At 43.3% G+C, this 23135-nt stretch overlaps 1 protein-coding gene across 2 annotated transcripts in view; it reads right to left on the bottom strand.

Moving 5' to 3' along the window:
• Nucleotides 1-4555: 4555 nt before the first annotated feature.
• Nucleotides 4556-23135, bottom strand: part of Astn1 (astrotactin 1) — a 307737-nt gene continuing 289157 nt past the window's right edge. For both annotated transcript variants that reach the window (XM_032914600.1, XM_032914601.1), the window contains exons 21-23: nucleotides 18783-18883; nucleotides 9041-9224; nucleotides 4556-4853 (exon numbers count right to left, since the gene is read on the bottom strand). In XM_032914600.1, coding sequence (XP_032770491.1) covers nucleotides 4616-4853; nucleotides 9041-9224; nucleotides 18783-18883 — 523 coding nt within the window. In that variant the 3' untranslated portion in view covers nucleotides 4556-4615. The remainder of the gene's footprint in view (nucleotides 4854-9040; nucleotides 9225-18782; nucleotides 18884-23135) is intronic.

Raw genomic sequence — 23135 nt, 5'->3', positions numbered from 1 at the left:
CATGAACATGACCCCTGGCTGCAGTAGGCCCATAGACCCGGACAATGCCCTTGGAGGCAACCCAGACCATGGGCATCACCAAGACCACAGGTGGCATCACAAGCTACTCACATCAATATGGTCCGCAGAGGCAGCATGGCCCATGGACATCAACATGTTTTCAGGCTGCAGCACAAACCATGGGCATCTGGGTATCCATATATAGCCTTTGGTGGTAGCACATGCCACACATATAAACACAAACCCCATGTACGGTAGGACCATGGGCCCAGACATGGCCCTTCCTGGCAGTAGTGAAACTATTTTGAAGTGATCAGATTGCTTCATTGGTATGTTTTCAACAGAATTGTCCAAGGGAGTATTGTGGACCAAGAGCTAGTCTGTAACTTCCCCATCATGGAGTAGAAGGAAGCTTGACAATCTTTGTTTTTCATTTTTTAAAAATATTTATTTATTTTTATTTTCCGTGTAAGAATGCTTTACCTGCATATATCTGTATGTGTGTCTGGAATGTGCAGAGACTAGAAGAGGATGTCAGATCCCCCTGGAACTGGAGTTATGGCGCTTGTGAACTGCTATGGGGGTGCTGGAAACTGAGCCCAGGTTCTCCAAGAGAAGAGGAAATGCTCTTCCCTGCTGAAACATTGCTCTGTCTCCAAGTCTTGGATTTCTTTCTTTTCTTTTCTTTTCTTTTTTTTTTTTTTTTTGGAGCTGGGGACCGAACCCAGGACTTTGCGTTTGCTAGGCAAGCACTCTACCACTGAGCTAAATCCCCAACCCCAAGTCTTGGATTTCTTATGTGAAGGCTGACTGCCCCAAGTGCAGGCTGAAAACTCAAAGACTTTTATGACTCTGATGTAGATTTCACAACCTGTTATTTCCATCATAAACTATTTATCAAAACAGTCAGTAACCTGCCCAGACTTGCGAGGAAAAGACGCAGAACAACACACAGAACTGCCACAGCCTGTCTTCCCTTCATCAGCCCTACCTGGGCAGAGCCTATGACTTTGATCATCACTTTTCAGGGGCTCTATTAGGCCCAGACTCTTAACCTCTGATTATTGATGGATTGAAAGGGAATCATATGTTTTAGAGGCAGACAAGAAACCTCTAAAGTCACACTGTAGTATGGGAAAAATAGATTAAGAATTTGGGGTTATGTACCAGGAGTTATTTCATAACATCCAATTAACCTCAGTGACCTTTGCAAAGCCCAAGGATGGACTTGGGATAGCCTTTTGCAACCTTTTCATAGACATACAAGGTTTAGACTCCAGTGCCGCCCCTCTCATCCTGTGCTTTGTCAGACTACCTTCTCCTCATAGTTATATGTTCTATGTGGAGGGCCAAGGCTGTATCTCTCTGTGTCTGGAATACAGTGGACATGCTGCAAAGACATTCCACTTACTGCTTACTTGGAGGAAAGGCTAGAAGATGAAAATCACTACCACATAAAGGTAGGCATTGGCCATAGAAGTCAATTTTCGTTTCTAGTTAAGATAATGGCCTCAAAGCCCAAGTATTTGGAATCTAAATTGTAACATATAAAACTTTAATTCACCAGTGGGTCACTGTGATCACTCAGTTTATGGGGAGACACAAGGTAATATCCACACACTTAACAGTTACTGACAGCTTTGTTTATTATTTAGTCGATTACTTCATTTCTCATAATCGTACAATAAATCTCTTAAAGAACACTGTTGTGGTTGGAGTTGGTCACATTACACCACCTCTTTCTTCTACAGGAGTGGAGTGTTTTTCACAATTATTTTTTAATAGAACATTTGAATATCAAGGAGTGCAGTTAATTCAAAATAACGAATGGACCAAACTTCAAGAGAAACAATTGCACACTCATTTAAGGGTCTGATGCTGTACAGTGGTTCATGGACATTCAAGAGGAAACAATAGAGATCTCAGTTGGACACAGAGCTGAAGGTGGTTAGGTGGACAGAAGTGGCTCCCTTAAGACCGGTTTGGCAGCTTAGAAATGAGGTTTAATACTGGCTCAATCACATTAGCCTTTCTAGACAGTTCCTCTAGGTAAGAACTGAGACTCATTGGCAGGGTGTGATATGCATCTCTCTGAGGGCAAAAGTCCTCCAGCAACGTGTAGCATCTTCTGCAGACTACCCCCAACTCACTCATGTTGGAGTTTTTAGCTCAAATGTACATTGCTCCAGTTGTAGCTGTGTATGTGGTGCTTGGGAGTGAGCGAGTGACACATACCTGAAGAGTAAACACAAGAGCACACTAAAAGAGTAAGGCAATCGATGGGAAGAGAGGGTAAGACGGAAGATAAAGGAGATGTGTGCGAGAGGTGGAACATCTTTGGAGAACAGGTCAAAAAGAGGGGAGAGGAGAGTATGCCTGGAATAAAAGCAGAATGAGGGTGGGGGTAACAGTAGTGATCTTAATAAAACTCCTTGCCCTCCCTCCTGAGCCCATAAGTTCCTATCTCTAACAGGGCTGAAAGGCATCGCAGCCTCAGTATCCTTCTGTTCAAACAAAGACACTCTTTTCTTCATAGGACTGACTAGAAGAATGGAAAAAGAATGGCAGTAAAGAGGTGCTACATGCACTGCCACACTGGCCCATAGCATCCTCTTCTCTGGCAATGGTGAACAAGTGGTCCTTGGGTGCCCTTTTACTGAAGCCCCTACACTGGCCGCAGGTGAGACAGCTAAAATTTCTGCTGTGTTTTGTTCTAAAAGTTGTGGAATCTGTGAGGAAAAAAAAGTACAAGAAAAGTTTTCCAATATTTCTCTTTAAAGAAGCAAGAAGAGTAGTAAAAACAGCCTGCAATTTATTCTCCTCTCTGTGCATCCATGGGAAAGCTAGTGTGGACAGTGCTGAGGATACCAAAGGTGCCCTGAGTCCAAAGGCTATGGGCGAGCTTGGACTCACTGTACATTTGTATACGGTCCCTTAGGAAGGTGAAGTTCTCTGGGCAGGTTCCCTGTGGACCTAAGTGCTTCAACAGCCATATACTTTAGGCAACATAGAGTAGTTAAACTCCTATGTTCTCGAGGCACTGCAGCTCAGGGTACATAGTGTATGAGGCACCCAGGGAACAGTGTGTCACCTTCCTGCCTTGGTTTCCTCATCACTAAAAGGCTGATAAGAATAGAACTTTCTTTAGGAGGTGCTGGGAGATTCTAGGTGTTTATAGTACCACGCATCACACATCAAATAGTTAATGTCATCTGTAATTATTCCTCATTGGAAAGTATAAGTAAGGCTCAGTGGCTGAGTTATAGAGCCTTCCAGACTTGTGTCATGTGTTTCCACATGAATAATTCCATCAAGGCAAGCTGGCTGCATGGTCATTGTTAGGCAATCTGGTCCCATGAGGTTGTTTCTAAAAAGCTAGCCTTCCTATTAGCTAGCTCACCATATCACCATCCTTGGGCAGTGTGTGCAAATGGAGCCTCAGTCCTCATGTGTGATCATCAGATGTTCTGGTCTCTCCAGAGGCTCTGCTGCTCTTCAGTAACTGACAGAGTTGGGTGGGCAGGCAGTGACAAGGATAGAGTCCTAATGATTTTCATGAGAGAAAGGACTGTGAAAATTTACATTATAATTAAGAAAATGTAGTTAGGGTAGTATGGAGAGAAATGGTTTTCAGATTGATAAGAGCTTTAGTTACTAAAACACTGACAAGAAAGAATCTCATTCCAGGAGTAAAGCAAACATTAGCCAAGTCCTTTCTGCCCAGGGGAAGAGGCCTGGGACCAAACAGAATCAAGGCTCTTAGAACTCTGACAGTACCCTAGGCATGTACAAATATTTTTAAACAAACTCCACTTATTTCTTGTAATGTCAGCTACTAAATAGTCTTGCAGGTAGCCCTCTCTGGAGCTACATTTGACGGTTGATATCTCACAGCCTCTCAAAGATAAGGTTGTTTAGAAGAAAGGACAGAAATCAACCAGAAATTGTAGTTCTGGTTAAACATGGGAGAGGAGAGACGTAAGTCTTTGTAAGGTCCAATGGACCTATAGCAGAACTTGGGTTTACTTCTGAGGTGTGAAGACAACAACAGGAGAGAGTTTTGGGGGAAAACCCATGAGAAACGGTCATGGGTCATTTATTCTCTTCTTCATACATGCCTTGGCTCCCAACATCCCGACGCTTCCTAAGAAATGGGCTAAGCATGAGGCAGCTGAAGCTTTATGTCTTCACTTCTGTCCCCAGATGCCATAGACTTGGGAACCCATTAAGCAGAAGAGCCTCCACCTTAGACCTGCTATAGGGTGCAGGATAGAGCTCTTGAGACTCCTGATAGGTTGACTGAAGGTAAAAAAAAAAAAAAAAAGTGAACGAAACCAATGAATACCAAAGTGAGTTCCAAGGTAATCTTCTAAGGGGAAAAATGGTGCTGCATGAAGCTACTGGCTGGCTGGCGGGTTGACTGGTCATGCAGGTGGAGAATATCACACTGGACAAATCTCACAGGGAGCAAAGGTCTACCCTCTTCCTGGTTTAGAAGGTACTTGTGGAGCTTTGGATGTTCCATTAAAAAATGTCTAGAAATCCACAAACCAACCCAGATGTTCCCCTCTTCTCCCCTGCTTTATTTTGGCAGTTACTCCCTGGCCCTATGAAGTTAGATGTCTTTGCTGTCCCCATAGTCATTGTAGGGGACGCTCAAGGTCTGTTCCTCACATGTCTTCCTGAGGTCTCGGCTGAGCTCTGACCAGTCCAGTCCATAGGGTTTGATCTCACTGTAGCGGCAGCCCAGGTACTTGAGTGAACCACGTCTCAAACTTATCTTGGGCTCTTGAAGGAGTCCATTGCACCAGCTGCTCAGATCTCCAAGCTGGGAAAGGATGAGGCCTGCTTTCCTACAGATCAAAGAGAAAAGGATATTTCTGTCAGAAAACAAACAAACAAAAAAGAGAAGGCTAAAAAAGAATTATGCTCAGAGCTAGATTCCAGATTTTAAGAAGGTAGAGCTGACCATTCTATCTTTTCTACTTAGTACAGCCGATCCTTGATGTGTGTCAGTCCATGAATGAATGAATGAATGAATGCATGGATGAATGAATGGTTATGGAAAGTAGTACATGCACAAAACAGAAACAGAAGTATCAAATGCAGCCAGAAAAAAAGTGAAAATGAAAACATGAGTAACTCATGTTTGAGTGGGACTATATAACTTTTAATATCATGGAATCTGTAGTTTGGAAAGAAGCCAAATCGCTGTTCTATAGAGCCGGTAATATATCATCATTAAATGACATGTAATATGCTTGTCTGAGTGTTCTCCCTTCAAGGCTATATTTGAATTGATAAAAGGCAGTCAGTATAGTGGAAGGAAAGGGGTATCTGATATAACCAATTATATACAATAAGCCTGGGAACACTAGGGCTCTGGCTTACATTAACACAGGAGCATATTTTGGACAGAGCAGACTCCCAGGTGCACACAACACCTAATGAACCTCCCAGACAGCTCGTGCTCCATGTCTTCATCTACTTCCTAAAGCCACAAGGCCACTGCCATCGCTTCTAAGCCTGGGCTGAAAAAGCAAGCAAGTAGATAAGAGGGCATCTGAGCCATTGAGGATCCCTTGGGGCAGGAGAGGAGAACAAGGTTGCCTCAGGATTACACACATCTGAAAAGACAGATTGCTTAGCATGGGCGAGCCTCTGGCACCCAGCCTGGTAAAATGGCTATCATCAGGTTGACTGCTGTGTCCTTTGTTCCTGTGTCAGAGGTACAGGATACCTGAAAACCAGCTCTCAGATCTTGTTGATTTTCTCTCTGAGTTCTTCGGACAAGGGATTACCTCCCTTGGTTGTATTTATTCTCAATTCTTCAAAGATGTAAGTGGCCATGGAGCCACAAGGACGATTCTCCCATTGCAGCAAGCTCATCTCATGTAGGCCTCAGAATGCTGTCTAGAAAGTTTACTGGGCAGAACTGCTTGTGGTATTTACTAACGCTAAGCTGGTAAACTTCTCCTGTGTAGAAGAATCTCTTTTTCTGCTTCAATCAACAACTCCTTACCTAAATAGGATATTTTTCCTTCTGCACCCCACTTAGAGTAAGCATTTCAAAGAGGAATAACTACATTCACTTAATTTCTCTTCATCTGGGCAGTGAGTGTGTGTGTGTGTGTGTGTGTGTGTGTGTGTGTGTGTGTGTGTGTGTGTGTGTGTGTGTGTGTTTTGGGGAGGGGGGCAGTGTATATCTCTGGATTCCTAGAGTGATAGGAGAAAGGAGGGTGAAGCTGATTTTGAAGGCAAGATGTTGAACTTGAAGCAGCAAAGTCAAGGGGCTGAGAGCTCTGTGACAACACTGGAGGGAAAGGTATTTTCCCCAGTGACCACAGGTCACAAACACTCTACCTGCGGACTAAGTAGCCTCTCAGAAGGAAGATCTGTGCTTTCCCTATTGGCTTCTGTAGTTTGGCCAGGCAGGGTTTCCAAAAGAAACTACCACTAAGGACTGTTTCCGCTTAGTCCTTCCATTGTGTGCTATCATTAGCCAGCCTTCTGAGGAGTTGAAAGGAGAGGGGGTTGGGGTGCAGAATGAAAGAGGGCCCCATCTCATCATCTTCCAAAGACAGACAGAGCACAACCCAGTAGCCTTTCAAGAGAGCGAATTAAATTAGGCTATGGAGTCTTTGCTGGTGTTTTCATTGCTTCAGTTATTGTTCTTTAAATAATAATTACTTTGGGTCTGCCCTTGACCATGTCAGAGTCAACAGCCTTCTTTGTTAGCAATGGGGCAACACTGCTGTCTTCAGAGCATTTGCAACCTCAGCTCAGTCTGGAGGCCTCCGCAGGTTTTAATGGAATTGGGTTTAGTAGAATTGTGGGAATCCTTTCTGTTTGCTAACAGGAAGTGTGTAGCCACAGACCCATTTTTATTCATTCTCGAGATTAACCCCACAGTCAATTGCTGTCCCTCAAGGTGGTGGACATTTCCTTTCCTATGGCTCTCCCTGAGATCCATGACATTAAAAACCAAGGTTTTGTTTTCCACGGACTAACAAAATAGCACAATGTTTTCTACTATGTGTTTGTGAAAGGCCTGTATTCCCCATGAGAGAGCCCCTGGGAGGAGAGCATGGAGGGGAGGGCGCACCAACCAACTATGGGCATTGCTTCACTGTGACATCCCCATCCCCTCCCCTGTTCACTTTCTGCATTAGCCAATTTTTCATCTGAGTCTCAAGTTACAAAGGAGAAATTTTGAAGATTCAAATGCCCTTAGAAGTAACAATAAACTATGCAATGTTAGTGCTATTCAAAATGTGGCACTTAGGCTTCCTAATAAAGAATTGTGCACGTATACTCAATAAATCTCAGATAAAAGAAGGGAAGAGAGGGACAGGGGAAAACCAAAGAGTGAAAGAGGAGGAGATGGCTGCAGAAGAGCGTGTCAGGCGTGTGTGACAATTTGGCCAAGGATAGAGACAGGATGCAGAGTAGAAGGGACATTCCTTAATATTTATCTACCCTCTAAGCAAGAATTTACTTCTTGAAAATACTAAGATTAACTGACCCTAACATATTTCTCTTAGATTCCCAGCAGTGGCTTTGTTTGTTTAAAGTCTATGATTCCTTATAAGTTACAGGTAACACTTACAGAATGTAGCCAGATCCTGCTGACTTTATACAAATAATCATTTTTATTCCAAGAAGAATGCCCTGAGTTTTCTCCTTCCCTTGAAAATAATAAAGGAGAAAAGGAGAGCTTGGAAAGATGGCTAAGCCAGTAAAGTGCCTGGCATGCAGTTGTGAATGTAATTCCCAGAAACCAAGGAAAAGGCTAGCGGCGTGGGGCAAGCCATCCCAGATCTGTAAAAGTGGAGGCAGGCAGAACAATGACCAAGGGCCATCTCTGCCCTCCAACACATACACACATGCATTCTTACACGCACACACACACACACACACACACACACACACACACAGAGAGAGAGAGAGAGAGGGGGGGGGAGGAAATACAAGGGAAATGTGCTGAATAGTGGCCTTCTGTGAACTTTTGTAACTACTAAGGTGAGTGTCCTTACGTGTCAGATGAATGGGGAGAGAACACTGTGCTTCATGATGGAATTATAAGACTGTTTAAGAGTCAGTTTAAGAGCCAGTTAGGGGGGTGCAGAGTCCTGTAGTACGGATTCCCTCATTCCTTCTCCTTCCCCTCCTTCCCTTCCATCCTCCTTTTCTTGTCTCCTCATCTCTCCATGTCCTTCTGTCTTTCCTCTTCCATCCCACCCTGTCCTCTTTTCTTTTTCTGTCCTCTTTTCTTTTCCTTTCTTTCCTTTTTTTCTTTCCCCACATTCTCATAGTCCGAGATCTATTTCCACTTTTTCATGAGTTCTTGAATGATTTACTAAATTTCATGCAGCCCAAATCTTTATCCCGTCTGAGTCCCAGAATTTCTAGGAAAGCCTGCTTTCTCAAGATAGCATTATATGGTCATAACAAATGTTCTAACTGGGAAGGGATATCTCTCCAATTCCTCACTCCCCACTTTCCAGCTACTCTATCTGGGCTCTACAGTCTAAAAAGAGTGTGTATTGTGTTCTAGGAAGTGACAAGCTTGGGTCCAGGGTAGGTAAGTAAATGAATACCATTCCACCTTACTGGAGGTCGCCATCTTCTCTGATACTGTCTCAAAAGATCGTGAGAAAGTCCATATAAGTGAGGTGTAATTCATGGGCACTAGATGTTTCAGGATACCCTCTTTCACAAAACTCCTAATTCCCTTTCATAAGACTTCACAGCCATTCCTTGCAAATTTAACAATGGGAGTTGTGTGTCAGATCGATTAAGGTCAGGAGAAAAGGCTTATTTTCAGAGTTCAGGAAGTGACTTCATGAATCAACTGCCTAAAAAGAGCTTGCTCCAAACCACTGTGCACAACTTGGGCTGTGTAAAGCTTAGGTCTTAGTTCTTTGAGCATGTAAGATCTCTCAGAAAATCCCTGCAACTTCCATGAAGGGCAGTAACAGCATGAGAGCCGCAAGAATCCAGAGAGCGTTTAAAAGAGATGGCACAGTTCATTGAGTACCTGGGTCCTAATTCATCTTCACACCGCCAGGTAAATTCCCCAAAACTCTCATAGTGCTGGTTATAGTGGTAGAGGACTCGATGCAAAGTGGGCGAACCCAGATCCAGAAGGGTATTGTAGGCGGTCTGTTGCTCCTTTCCACTGGTGTAGCCATTAAAGAGATTGTATATCTTGTCTGCTATTTCTGAGGAAGGAAGAAAAGGCAAGTCCAGTTGTGCTTTGAGGAATGCATCAATATGCAATTTCTATATGCGCACCAACTCAACTCTAAATGGTGCAGCCTACTAACACATAGGAAATGTGGAAAACACAAGGCATAGCCTGTTTCTAGAATCATGAGGAACACAAGATTAAAAGAGGAACAAGAGAAAGGATTCCATGATGAGACACAGTAGACAGAGACGTATGAGGACTGCCGCTGGTGTGAAACAGTATATTATTTACAATATGGTACTGTATAAATAGTGCCTGCTCTGAAATAAGGATAAGTGTAGAACCATCAATACGTGAGACAACGATAATTGTTTGTTATCATGACCAACATTAAGCAGCTCACACGATCGTTTGTGTTGTATGATGGGTGACACAGTATGTTTTCTTACATCCGCATTCATGAACCTGTGAGAGTGCTCTCTGCTTACATCTGATTGTTACAGCATTGCTCGCGCAGAGGAAATCTGTAGCTGTATTAGTCTTATAGGACCACTGTGGCATATGCGGTGCATTACTGGTATGTGCTCCATTACTAATCAAATTATCATTATATAGCATTCAGCATACATATAAGCTAGTTTATAATAACTCCAGAAACAAAATTTACAGACAACATATTTAGCTACATTACACATGACTTTCCTTCAGAAATCTATCCATATATATATATATATATATATATATATATATATATATATATATAGAGAGAGAGAGAGAGAGAGAGAGAGAGAGACATATTTATATTTGCCAGGAAAAATATACATGTATACTTAAGTGTGTGTGGTATTATTTTAAAACACTGACCCTAAAATACGAGAGTGATTTATGTAAGTCACTCCACGCCTGTGCCATTGAGTTTCAGTTTCCTCTGTACTAAATTAAGTGCCTTGGACTAATACACATCTAAGGTCAATTTCGGCTGTAATACTCTTTGTCTTCCCAAGGTTTAGTAAACAGCATATAACCCGAGGCAAAAGCTCACATATTCATGCTTGATTGGAAAGTGCAATCCCAGAGAAACGGAGCTGGGGATAAAGGCCAATGAAACAATAAATGAGCAAAAACATGAAGGATTACATCAGGAAGCTTCCTGAGTACCTGAATGCTATTTTTTGCAGGAGAGGAAGTACGCAGTTTCTGAATTACTACTGGGCCTTGCAGCGGGAGAAACAGATTTACATTCAGCTCCCACTAAAGACTGGTCCAAGTTTGCTCCCATCTGACAACCTTTTATGTGTTGGTAGCATTTACATGGGTACCAAGTGGTCCTTTAAAAAGCATCAGGGTAGCTAAGGTCACAGGTGGCAGAGAGAAAGTAAGGAACTCCCAGGTAATACTTCTGAGCCATGAGAAGAATCTGGAAAGGCAATGACTTTGGAACACAGAATATTTGCTAGAACCATGTAGGCCCATGTAAAGGCACGGGATTTTACACATCCAGAAACTGAAGCCAGAACACCGTGCAATCCCAAATGAGTAATCATCTGTGATGTTTCTGCCTCACAGGTTCCCAAGAATAAGATTAAGTTTGGGGACTTGATAAGGCAGTAGCAGTTTTATCTAGCCTTGCCTTTTTTTGTTTTGTTTCATAACTTAAGGGCTATATTATCATTACATGTTTTCTCACTACAACTCTCAGAGAAGAGATGCTTTTGCACATTCTCCTAACCATCTGGGAATTAAGCTCCAGTGAGCAGGTGAGCAATGCTTTCCCTTGGATGTGTTAATTCTGGAGATGAAGGAATGGGGTTCTTGGGCACGAAAGTCAGAAGTATCCCTACTTGACCCCATTAGTCAGCCATAGCATGAGCTCCTTGTACTAATACCGAGTGAATTTGGGGACATTGGCAAATGACAGATCCACCCAAGGGTTTTGTGAGTAGAATGAGTAAAATTTCTACCCAGTGCTGGCCTCCACATCTCACTGATGGCTGTGGTGACAGGAGACAGGTCTTACTTCCTTGGTATCCTCAGAAGCAGCACTATGCTAGCTAAAACAGCTGATCAGAAATTGTCAGCTGAACAATTTCCACTCCTAACTTTGCTTGTACTTTGAGTCCACTTTGCAGCGTGGTTTTTAGATGATCCCCCCCCCTCAAGCTTGTATACACTAATTTTAGAAACAAAATTTATAGAAAACGTATTCAGCTACATTACAAATGGCTTTCCTTCAGAAATCCTTTTAGGCTGTTAAAATTTTTAGGTTGCTAAAATGAGATTGTTGGATAAAGAAGACAGTTTAAAAACTGAAGTCCCATGATCATCTCTAGTTATTATTAAAGGTTTATTTATTTAATTGGCTAGTAACCTTACATCCTCACACCCCCTCAGTGCAGATTTGTGCATAGCCTTCTTTGACAAATGAGATTAAGGAAGGTTACCCACTGAAGGTCACTTAGCTAGTGTGGCCTGAGGTGAAGGTCCTACACCATTTGCCATGTCTAAGTTGAATCGATACTCAGTTATCAGATTAAGGCATAAGAGGCAGAATCTTGGGATAACTGTCTTTGATAGAGCACGAGAGGGTAGGTACACTTGTAAGTCTGCTAGTGGCCTGTCCTTTCTGGAGTTGGGACAGAAAGAAACCGAGGACCAATTCTAAGGACTTGTATGGATTTGGGAGGCAGAGGGTGTTTAGCTGAGACAAGAATGGCCAGGGAAGGAAACCATTGGTGCTCAGACTGCAGCTTACATGGGGTAGTCTAGCATTCCTCTCCACTGATTCACAGATGCCAAATAATGTGTCTTGCGATGGGAGATAGTGCGTCAGATTCCGAGTTCTATTTGCAGTGGCCTCTTTGGAGAAAGGACCACGGCAGAGGTGGTGACTTTTGTTGCATGCGCCACTAATTTGACTATCACATTTAGCTGACCAAGCTAACATCTGCATCCTTTCCTACCACTAATCTTCAAAAATCAAGGTAGTCTCACTTAAGGGTAAGATTACAAGCCCGTCAGTAAACAGGGTGTTATACTTAGAAACAACCAAACAAAACAAAAGAAAATTACCTGTGCTTCAATTCCCAGAGCAGGGCAACATCTGGATCTTCCTATCTCTACTGAGAGAAGTGAGACTTTTTACCTCATTAGCTTTTAGAGTGTTGCAAGGATTTGCCAACTTAAGAATGCAGGCATTTTTAAATGATTATTTTACTTGGCTTTGAGCTTCGCTTAAGTCTTCAGTTATCTATGATAAATTCGGGTCCTCCCTCTCTTTAATATATACGAGTTGGGAACAAGTGAAGTGCAGGAGAAAAGATAGCAGGAAGCCTGTGAACAAAATCTCCTTGCAAAAAAGGGAGGCTAAGTTGCTAGACATCAGAGATCTCTCTAACAATGGGATAAATTAACAAGGTGGGACTGAAGCCAATAGACTCAAAGGTACAGCTAAGAGCAGGCTTCAGAGTTTCGAATGGACTCAGGCTCCTGTGTATTGGCCTTCAACACATTACAAAGCCTTTTTGGGTCTTAGTTTTCCTGTCTGTCTAATAATGGTTAGTCATATACACCTCCCAAGATTTTCAGGAGAATAAAAGTTTTACTCAATTCAAAACTTTAAATTAGTACAATGTCTGGCCACAATAAGTTTATACTTATTCATTGATGTAATACAATTATTAGTGAATACTTAGTTCCTATCCTTGGGAGTCACATCACTGAGAGAAACTGACGAAAATTCTCACTTTGTGTTTGTTATATAGTGATGGGAGACAGTCAGTGAGTGGTCATTTTAAATAAGGGAAAGGTAGTATGTTAGAAGGCAAGGACATAGATTTGAGTGACAAAGAAAAAAGTATCGAGAAGGACTTTGCTTTTATAAGTAGGGCGCTTGCACCAGATCTCAATGACAAAACGGGTACTGGGGTTAGATACTGAGGAGGGGTGGGCATGGGCTGTGGAACATCTCTTGAAGAGATAGGAAGTTGAGGATCAAAGCTTTCAGATTGAGCACCAAATGGGGCGGTGCATATAAAAACAGGTGAATGAGGAGTAAAGGGAGAAAATAGTATTTTTTTTTACTGCCAGTTCTTCACTAGATCACGTTTTCCTTGCTATAAAGACAAAGAGAGAGGACAAGAAACACAGATGCTCTGGAGACTGGAAAAACAGTATAATTAAAATGAGGCAGTAACTTCAGAGACACAGGTGAATTTCCTCATTCCCCTAGTAATAGGGCTCTCTCTTTTTTTTTCAATCTGAATCAGGAACAACTGGAAACATCTGCAGCTTTCCTTGATGGCTTCTTTGGCGTCATAGAAAAGGTTCCCAGGTAAGAGACCCCGGTTCATCACTTAATAGTTGTCAGGATCCACCTACAAGCACAGCCCCACACTGAACTAAGGAGGAATGTAATTCCACATGGAAACACACGGTAACCAACCCCAGCAGGCCTGGTATCTTTGTCCTTCTTAGCACAACCCCTACCACAAGCTTCCTTTCTCTCTCCACCTCTGGATATGCCTCCCTTTTGAGCTGCCGTGCGTGCGTGCGTGCGTGCGTGCGTGCGTGCGTGCGTGCGTGCGTGTGTGTGTGTGTGTCGAGGTTAGCAGTGATTCTCACATGAGCAGCATCGGCATCACACGCATGGCCGCTGTTTCCCACTGGAGTGTCTGATTTGGAGCCCGAGCACATCCATTTCTGACAAGCTGCAGGGCAGTGCTGATGCTGTAGATGTAAGTACCACAGTTTGAAGACCACTGCTGTACACTAGCCTATCCTCTCAAATCTTCTTACTTTTCTTCTGGAGCCAGAGTTATCACAAGGCAACAGCTCTCGCTTATCTTTGTCCCTGACTTGAGTACACACTCTTCCTTCCTCCTTATCTTTGTGTCTTCAGAAACCTTCTCTGGGCCTTAGGGATCCTTCTCTCATGTCCCTGGAGAGAATGGTCCTTAGCTCCTCACAGCCAACTTCAAGCAATTCTTTCTCCCTTACATTGTTAAGATGCCTTCATTTTCAAAATTCCCCTAGCTTACATTTCATCCTTCCCCTTTCCTGACCACTCTCTTACATCCACTAAAGAACCTTGTTGTGGTTCACCTCTATGCCACTTCCATGGTGGGCAGGTTTGCCCCTTGTGGAAGAGGACCCTTCAATCATTGTCTCTGAGAACGGTTCCATCTTTGAAATATCAAATCTTAAAGCCACAAACTATGAGCACAACCTTTTTGAAAAAAAAAAATGCCTCTGTTTCTTATTGCTGCTCAACCTATTCCTCAATGGTAAAAACAAAAACAAAAACAAACAGACAAAATTAGTTGGGTGGTTGACTCCTCCATTCATCCCAGGTACCCCTCAACTTATGTCCTCCTTTACCTGAGATCCACAGCACTTCACATTAGATTTATTCTTCTCTTAGTCCCTCTTCTACCATCTATCTCTCTGTGTGCTCATCCTTTTGGAATCTTCCAGGGGGAAAAAAAATCACACACCGTTCGAGCAGGTGAGCCTGACATGACTCTTTCTTCTCCCATTCTCTACAGTCAGCCTTATTTTATTTTATTGTCAAATAAATCCTTTTGGATTTCATTGGCAAATTGAGAATCAGATCACCTCTTAGCATCTGCCTGACGATTTTCCTGGTATAAACACCAGCTTGTCTCCTATCAGTTTCCCTAGCCTTCTATTTCCACTTTCGAATGTTCCTCTGAGTAAGTTATCACCATAGCAGAGAGAATGAACTTCTGAACATAAAGTTTAATATGTCACTCTTTTGTCCAAAGTCCGCCAGGGCATTTCATCACAATCCCAGATACAGTCCCTTCCTAACAATGACTAGCTAGGCTCTACTAAATATGCCCAGAGCCCCCAGGAACTCCTAGCCATCAGTGCCTCCAGGCCTTCTTTGCTTCCTTCAAATATCCTGTACTCTGATCTTGATATGTTCGGAAACGTATTTGTGTGACTTTCCCCTCTCACTTATTTTCCCTAACTCTAGCTTCTGCCCTTCTTCTGGCATGCTTCATTTATTATCTCCCTAGCAGGCATCATCATTTGAAATACATATATGATTATTTTGCTGCTGTCGCCTGTTGCCTCCACTGATATAGTTATGCAGGTATAGTAATTTTGCTCCTGGCGCTTAAAACACATATTGAGTAAGGACTAAATATCTGTCTAATGGATTATAAGTCCATGGAATTGATGACAAGATTATTGAAAAATGATTTTGAGTTCAATACTAGGATCTGATACATATCTGTTCTGTGATCAGGAGCCAAAGCACACCCCTGGGAGATTCAGATGCTGCAATAGATGCAGATGTGTGGCATCAGGAAAGAAAGGCAAATGCTGAGGGGGTGAAGGATAGCAACTAGCCTTCCTATGGTGAGATTCCATAGAGACCCTTCAGGGTGTCGCAACTCAACCTTCACTGTAGGCAACAAGGTTTAACTTACTACTAATACCTGCCTGCTGCAGCTGCAGGAAGCTGGTTTCAGTAAAAGGACAGCAGAAACATTCATGCAGTTGCTTGAGTGCTATGGCATGTTAAAATTCTTAGAAAGTGCCTAGCTAGTTTTGGATGAATGCTCACATGAGGGATAGTGTCTAGGAACCGACAGCACACCCCAGGTCAAATTCCTCTTTGTCCTTAACTTTAAGCTGAGACCCGAGTGAGTTATACTGATGATCACCATCTGGGTTTGAGGCAGACAAAACATATGGGGTTTTTCTTTGTCAGAACTGTATTAATTTGTAAGGATACCCTCCATTAGTCTAACTCATTAGTCTCCAGACTTGCTCCGGGTAGGATGCCTTCCTGACTGAAGGATAACAGGACCTGGGGGTATCATTTTATTCTCTCAGCACCAAATTGTCTTCTTGGGTCCCCAGTTCCTTGTCTGGAAGCAAAGGCAGGTAGAGAGCCCATTCAAACATCCTGTACTAGAATTGACGGACAGGAGCTCTCCAGAAAAAGAGCGACTCTGTTTCACGAGTCCTGTAGCAAGCAACGTGCTGCATTATTTCCCTGTTAATCTCCTCCCTGCTGTTTCTGATCAACCGGAAGCTTCCTGATAGCTATTGCCTCTCCACAGATCCCAGTCAACATTAAACAGAAGAACACCTTCTTATTCAGTGACTGGTAGATGCCCCAAGACAGACTCTCACCTAGAGGTGTGTGACCTAGACCTTTATCTTAATGGAGCTTCAGAGACCTTCATGGTTCCGATCCTACAAACCAGTTCCTCTCCCACTAGGGAGAAGCACAACTGCTTCATACATGTGGGGTTCTGTTCTTATCCAATTGGACAGAGCCCAAAAGGGGAGGACTCTTGCTATTGTTTTTACAGCAGCACATTTTTTCCCCACCAGTTCGCAGAGACAATGTTCTATTGAGTCTTTCACCTAATTTCTCTCTCAATTTGCCCTCGTAACATTATTTAAAAAAAAAAAAAGTGGCCATTGTGGTCAGATATGGACTCTAAGTGTGCGTCCCATTAGGTTCTTTGTAATCTTGGGCACCTTATTTATTTTATTCTGATTTTCAATTTTCTCACATGTAAAAATAGGGCAGTGTTGTGATTTTTGCTTCATACATAAAATATTGAGTTTCTAACAAAAGGCAGGCTTTATGATTGGTTATAAATAACTATTCCTAATATTTGCTGGTTATTTACTAGTACTAATCACTGCTTTTACTAGTTTAAGTTAATTGCCTCATTCAATCCTTCTAGACCCTTCAAATTGGGGGGGGGTACTATTTTCTTGTTACCACATTTCATACATAAATGAACTGAGACATGGGATAAAGTAACCTGCTCAAGACTAACTTAGTAGATGGTGGGTCAGGGGTCCAAACTTAGGCTGTTTGGACCCCTAAGTTTTGACTCCAAGGCCAACATATGTTCTTATGTAACCTGTCCAGCAATTATGCAGCCTTCTAGATATTAGGGACATATGATGCAGAAAAGGAGACTTAACTCATACCATTATAATACCTACTGGCTAGTGGTGTCTGGAGATTGAATATATCATTATAAAAACTGAAAAAAATATTTTAAAGTCAGAAACACAGGACTGTGAAGACGCCTAGCAATGCTTCTTGCCCTCTTCTGCTGTGAGGAAGGGACACTTGAGCTGAATTTTCATGCTGAGATAAGTTAATCATTTGGAAGGGTATAGCACATTTGAAGTAATAGGGCCTAATACATTCAGTGACCCTATGATAGAAGGGAGACCTGTATAAAAGGAATTGAGAAGAGCGACAGGAACAGAAGGAATAGATTGATGGGGTACTGGAGAGTTGGCACGTAGGCATGGAAGAAGTAGAAAGGGTCACCATTTGGGTCCCAGTAGTCCTATTAAATATTTATGCCACAAGAAGAATGGCAATCCATTAGTGGACTGTAATGAGAACGTGTTCCATTACAGTCAGATGTCTTTAAAAATACTGGGCCCATAGCATGCCAATAAGATTAGCTAGGGGAGATAATGTTCGAAGTTGTACAATGCTAAAATATCCGTGGTTTTTAAATTAAAGCAGTGCTAGGTAGGCGATGCACTTTGAGGATCCCGTGCCTGCTGCAGGGATCTGTCATTGCACTTCTCAATAAAACTTTGATTGCTTGCTCTTCTGCTTGCTTTCTGTTCAAAAGAGTAGATAAAGAAAAGCAGTCTAGATCTCTCTTCCCTAAATGATTTTTGTCAGTGTAGTGTCACCCAAAAACATTCTGGCACTGTGTCCCTCTTGGTTAAGATGATGTGTACATAGCCAAGAACTATATGTAAGGTAATGAGAGGCATTAGAGAATTAGCTTAGCGGTGGACCATCCCTGACTGGAATCTGCAGAGCCTCAGTGCTCAGTGTCTCTGCTAATAAAAAAGCTGCGATTTCAGTTCTGCCTAATAGATGTCCCGGGCTTATAATATCACCTTAATTGGTGCCAGAGTCTAGAAGAAGTGCTACGCAGAACTGATGGACCCTGGCTTCAGAAATGTGAAAACTTTAGATTACGAGATGATGCCAGGGCCAGCCAGGGAGCATCTCTTGTGTGATGGATGATTGGGGGAAAATTTCCTAGTGGACCAGGACCAATAGCAGTGAAGGAGCTTATACTGAATACACTGAAGAAATGGCACACAACAACTTCAAAGTACAGAGTGAAAGATTTAGGTACCTCGAAGAAGGGGCTGTAACTGATCAACTCCAAATCTATGGTGTCATACGCTTTAGCTTGATACAAACTTTCATCTGTACAAATCCCCACGAAGAACATGTGATCCATTTGTCCTGAGGACAGAGATGGCTGGTGCTTTGCATGGACATAAACACCTGCATTCCTGGAGACTTTATCAATGTCTGCTACTGACCCCTGCCTTAGGGAATCTATGAGATAACAGAATTCACTGGAAACTTCTTCCAGAGTGCAGAGATACAGCAGTACTGATAGAAAGCTCAAAGTTCTACCTTGAGCATGAATTCCTCCTTCCTGCCCCACCCCTGTTTACTTCTTTGGTTACTGGTTGCTTAGAGTGGCAAGGGTAGATGGTTGGCAGTCACGTGTAGACATTGCTAACTTTCCCTTACCTTGGGCTTTGACATCATCCACCACAGGACATGGGGTCTTCACAATCACATCACTTGGTCTGGAGCGTCGCCCTGTATTGTCTACTCCCCAGAGGGTGAACCTGGCAGAAAGGTAGGAAGGTAGCATTATTAGAGGTGACACAACTAGGGGCTGGGGCTGAGCAGCTCTGTCTGGATGTCCAGCTTTATTTGAATAGGTCAGAACCCACGGGTCTGTGGTTGGGATATGCTGTTTTGAGAACTGTTTGATTAGAAACATCACAGGGAAGGACACTTTATCTCCACACAGAAGACTTAGGCACCACTGCTGAAAGTTCTCAGGCCCAGTCCAGACCTGCTCAGTATGACGTGGGAACTAGAAACCTGCAAGTTACCAAGCACTGAGTTCTCGGTAACTATCTTCTTATTTTTCTTTAAATCTCTCTCTCTCTCTCTCCCTCTCTCTCTCTCTCTCTCTCTCTCTCTCTCTCTCTCTCTCTCTCTCTCTCTCTCACACACACACACACACACACACATCTATCTGTCTGTCTATCTATCTATCTATCTATCTATCTATCTATCTATCTATTTTTGACAAAGGTCTCATGGTGTTTTCTAATCTTAAGGAAGGAATCTGTGGCCTCAAATGATCCTGTCTCCACCATGTCACAAAACTCAGATGCTTCTAGGTAACCCTGATGCCACTTATATTTTGGCAATCACATGGTTCAAGAAAGAGTAGATATCTTTGCAAAAGGATGGCTAGAACTTGGAATTACAGTAACTCCTGTGATCTCTATTTTCCCTTGTCTATAATATGGGGAGGATAATAAGCCATGGTGAGAATGAACGAGAGTAGTGGTGTACACAAAGCCTTGGAATCTCACTCCACCCTGTGTTAGCTCTGTCCTGCTCCATGCTGCCCTGTGCTTGGCTTACATCTTTATGCAAAGACTGGTGATAAACCCATTCTTTAAATTCAGAAGAAAGCAGTCAGGATGAAGGGTCCCTGGCTTGTGCATGGCTGGACACTCTATCTCCCATGTGTAGCTATTCCAGTCACGGGTTTCCACTGAGAACCAGGAATCCAGGGGGAAGTGTCTTAGTCCACCAGAGGGCACACTAAAGGCAATCCCATTGGATGATCAAACTGATACAGAAAGGAGAGACCCTGGAGACCTGACCATGAAAATAAGTTCTGGTGTCTGCACAGGGCCTCTGACAACTAATTAGGCCACCCCAAAGGACGTCACCACCACCTTCCTGCCACTTTCATCATGCCACATTACTATAGAAAGCTGTGTTTACCGGAAAACATGGATTTTTTTTTTAAATTGTTGTTGGTTGTTGTTGTTCTTTTTGGTAAAGTTACAGGGAGGAAGAAGAGGAGGGGGAATAAATGAAAGAAGGGTGACCCAGGTAAATGACAGCTGGGCCTTAACACTCGAACCTGTAGAGAACCATAGAAAGCAATGAATACTACCTAATGATTTTTCCAAGGAATGTTTTCAAAAGAGAGAGGATCTCATGCCTACTGTTCACAAAGGAACTCAGAGGGCAGTCAGAGACGAGACCCAAATGCCCTGAGATGCCATTTGCCCTTCTCTCTTCTCTCCTTAAACTCACATCAGCTTAAATAGGCTGACTCCATCATATCCCCTGGTCTGGTAAGACCTAAAACGTAATGGCCTGCTTAGATACAAAGGCAGGGGCCAGATTGTAGCCATTAGGTGCTTAAAGGGCATTCTCAGCTGTTAGATGAGGAGCAAGCTTTGCCTTTTCTTTCTTCTCAGCAGAGAAAATTCAGGCAACTCCGCCATGGTTGCTCCTAAGCCCTGCTCAATGGCCTTCTCCAGTAGCGCCACCAACCACAGTCCTTCCTCACCACATGTACCCTGACTCCAAATTGAACATCTTACCATACTTCTCCTGCCACACCTTTCCAGAGAGACCATGGAGCTCCACTGACACCTATTACCCCCATTCCAGTCCTGGCAGCTATATTTTTTCCTCATTTGACCCTGTGTGCTTCATCAGCTTTTTGGCCCTGTTTCTGGACTTGTTTCCTGGACTCTCAAACCTGTACCTGGTACTCCTGGCCCTTTTGGAAGTGTCTCCATTTCTGAGTTCACTTAACTGTTAATCAGGTCCTAGAGTATATTCAACTAAAGTTCTGAGGAGTATAGTCTCAAGGTCCCATGGGCTACCCCGTGTGGTCTGTGATTCTCATGTTCTCTGTAATCCCTAATAGTATGTGAAGCTGAAATTCATCCCCGAAACTCAGAATAGAGCACATTTATACTTTAGGAGTCTGAGACGCTTTTAGTGGAAGTAGATCCGTTTTTCTTCTGCTTGGTCTTCAAAGTTTGGTCTTTGTTGTAGACTCCATCAGATCTAGCAGCTGTTCTTGGGGGAGCCAGGAGATACGAGGCCCTGATCTTTGTAGGCTGACACTCCAGGCTGGATGGGCACAGTCTTGGGTTACAAGGCTAGCCCTGTCACCTGCTGTGCTCATAGGTAGCAGATCTTCTTCCATGACCCTACACCTCCAGCTAAGGCCACAATGTGGCTACTACTTCCATTGCTAGTCAGCAGAAGGTACCAATCTCAACTCTGTGGCTGGAACCACTATTTGCAGCCCACCATAATTTAGTCCTGGACCTTTAATTCTTAAGTTTTCCTGGACTATGGCATCTTATTATTTGGGTACCAGGTTGGTACCCAACTTGGAAATCCAGATATTCCCTGTCTTTCAGTCTCTGGGATGGAGTCAGTCACTAACATCCAGCTAGTCCACACTCCAGGCACTCTGCTTCCTATGTTGTCTTGCTGTAAGTTCCAGCTACACTATGGCAGATCCTAAGCTGGGACAAAGATGTCCCTATTTGCTTTAAGTCTCCCATACTTTGTAGGGCAGTAAGAGTGAAATGGAAGTTACGAATCTCTGACTAAGAGCACATTTCATTTTTAATATGAGGCAGATATTAGGAAAGGAAGTGCCTCACACAACCTTCCAAGTACAGACAGAGCTTGACCTTCAGTCCTCTTCCGCAGCAGTTTCAGACCCCACAGCCCCCTCAACCCTGAGCACTACCTCCCCAACCCTGAGACACCGAGACCAACCAGGGTATTCGACTACTATGAAAGACTGGTGGCGCTTTCCACATTTTCATTTGGAACTGCCATATGCTGCCTGTCATTAAAGGAAGGCCTTGTTTGTTGTTAGCATTCTCATTTCGCCACAGCACTCTCTAAGGACAGCAAGAGGGTTAGCTGGAATTACTGACAGAAGAGATAAGCCTTGCTCCAGATCCAGAGGGCTCACGTCTAACTCTGTTTATTGCTTCTTGCAAAGCTTCTGGGCTTCCTCTCCAGCCACAGGCTGGGACCTTTCAGTGCATAGTTAGCTTCATGGTGATGACACCAAGGAGGCATGTGTGCGTGGGAACTGACACAGGCTGGCTCAGGCCCCAGGGCTGGGCCTTTAAGGTCTGGAGCTAAGGAAGATGGTAAGGCTGTTGGGGCTGCCTACAGAGCTGGCTGTGTCACCTGCTGCTTTCTTGTTTTCTTCCTGCCAGTATGGGGGCTTTTGCTCATCCTGTGACTCAGACATCCTTTTCAATCATCTGTCTGCTGTTGTGAGCTCAGAAATGCAAGGGCAGGGGTTGTGGTGAGAGGGTGGTGGGAAGGGGAGGCAATCCTCTGCAATCTAAAATGAAGATGTTGGATCTGTCCCACTTTAGGGAGTCCTTAACTGTGTTTGTGCCACAGGATCCATTCTCAGCATGCTTCTCTAGTGACATTAAGTGAAATATATGACAAAGAAAGCCAGCCGAAACTCAGACATAACTTTATAACCCTCGTAGAAGACCAGCTTTTGCCTTAGACTGCAGGATGATGTTCCTAGATTCTGGCCAAGAAACCTGAGATAGCTTGGAAGTAAGATCCGGTGTGGGAAAGAAGAAACACAGCTTCAGTTCCTAATCATTATTTACAGCCTCAGCTCTGCTTCTGGGGGAAGTTATTCAATTCTACTGAACCTCAGTTTCTTCAGCTATAAAATATAGTCAGTCAGGGCCAGATCTCCATAAAAGACAGCTAACATCCTCCTAGTTTATAAGAAAACCTGGGTGCAGAAAAGGTACGGGTCCCATTTAAAGTCACTTTATGGTTAGGAGCAAAACCAGGCCTGAAGGATTCTCTTTTTGTACCAGGAATGCAAGTTCAAATATTCTTTCCTCCTCCACGTAGACGAATGCTTCTATCCCACAGTGCCCTTTTCCCACATACTGGGTCTCATGTACAGGTCATCACAGGTTAGTCGGCCAGGATCGAAGAACATCATCTTGCATGCAAAACCAAGAGCTGGCCCTC

This window comes from Rattus rattus, chromosome 10 (genome assembly GCF_011064425.1).
Source record: "Rattus rattus isolate New Zealand chromosome 10, Rrattus_CSIRO_v1, whole genome shotgun sequence".
Lineage (NCBI taxonomy): Eukaryota > Metazoa > Chordata > Mammalia > Rodentia > Muridae > Rattus > Rattus rattus.
This window is presented reverse-complemented; position numbering and strand designations above follow the sequence as displayed.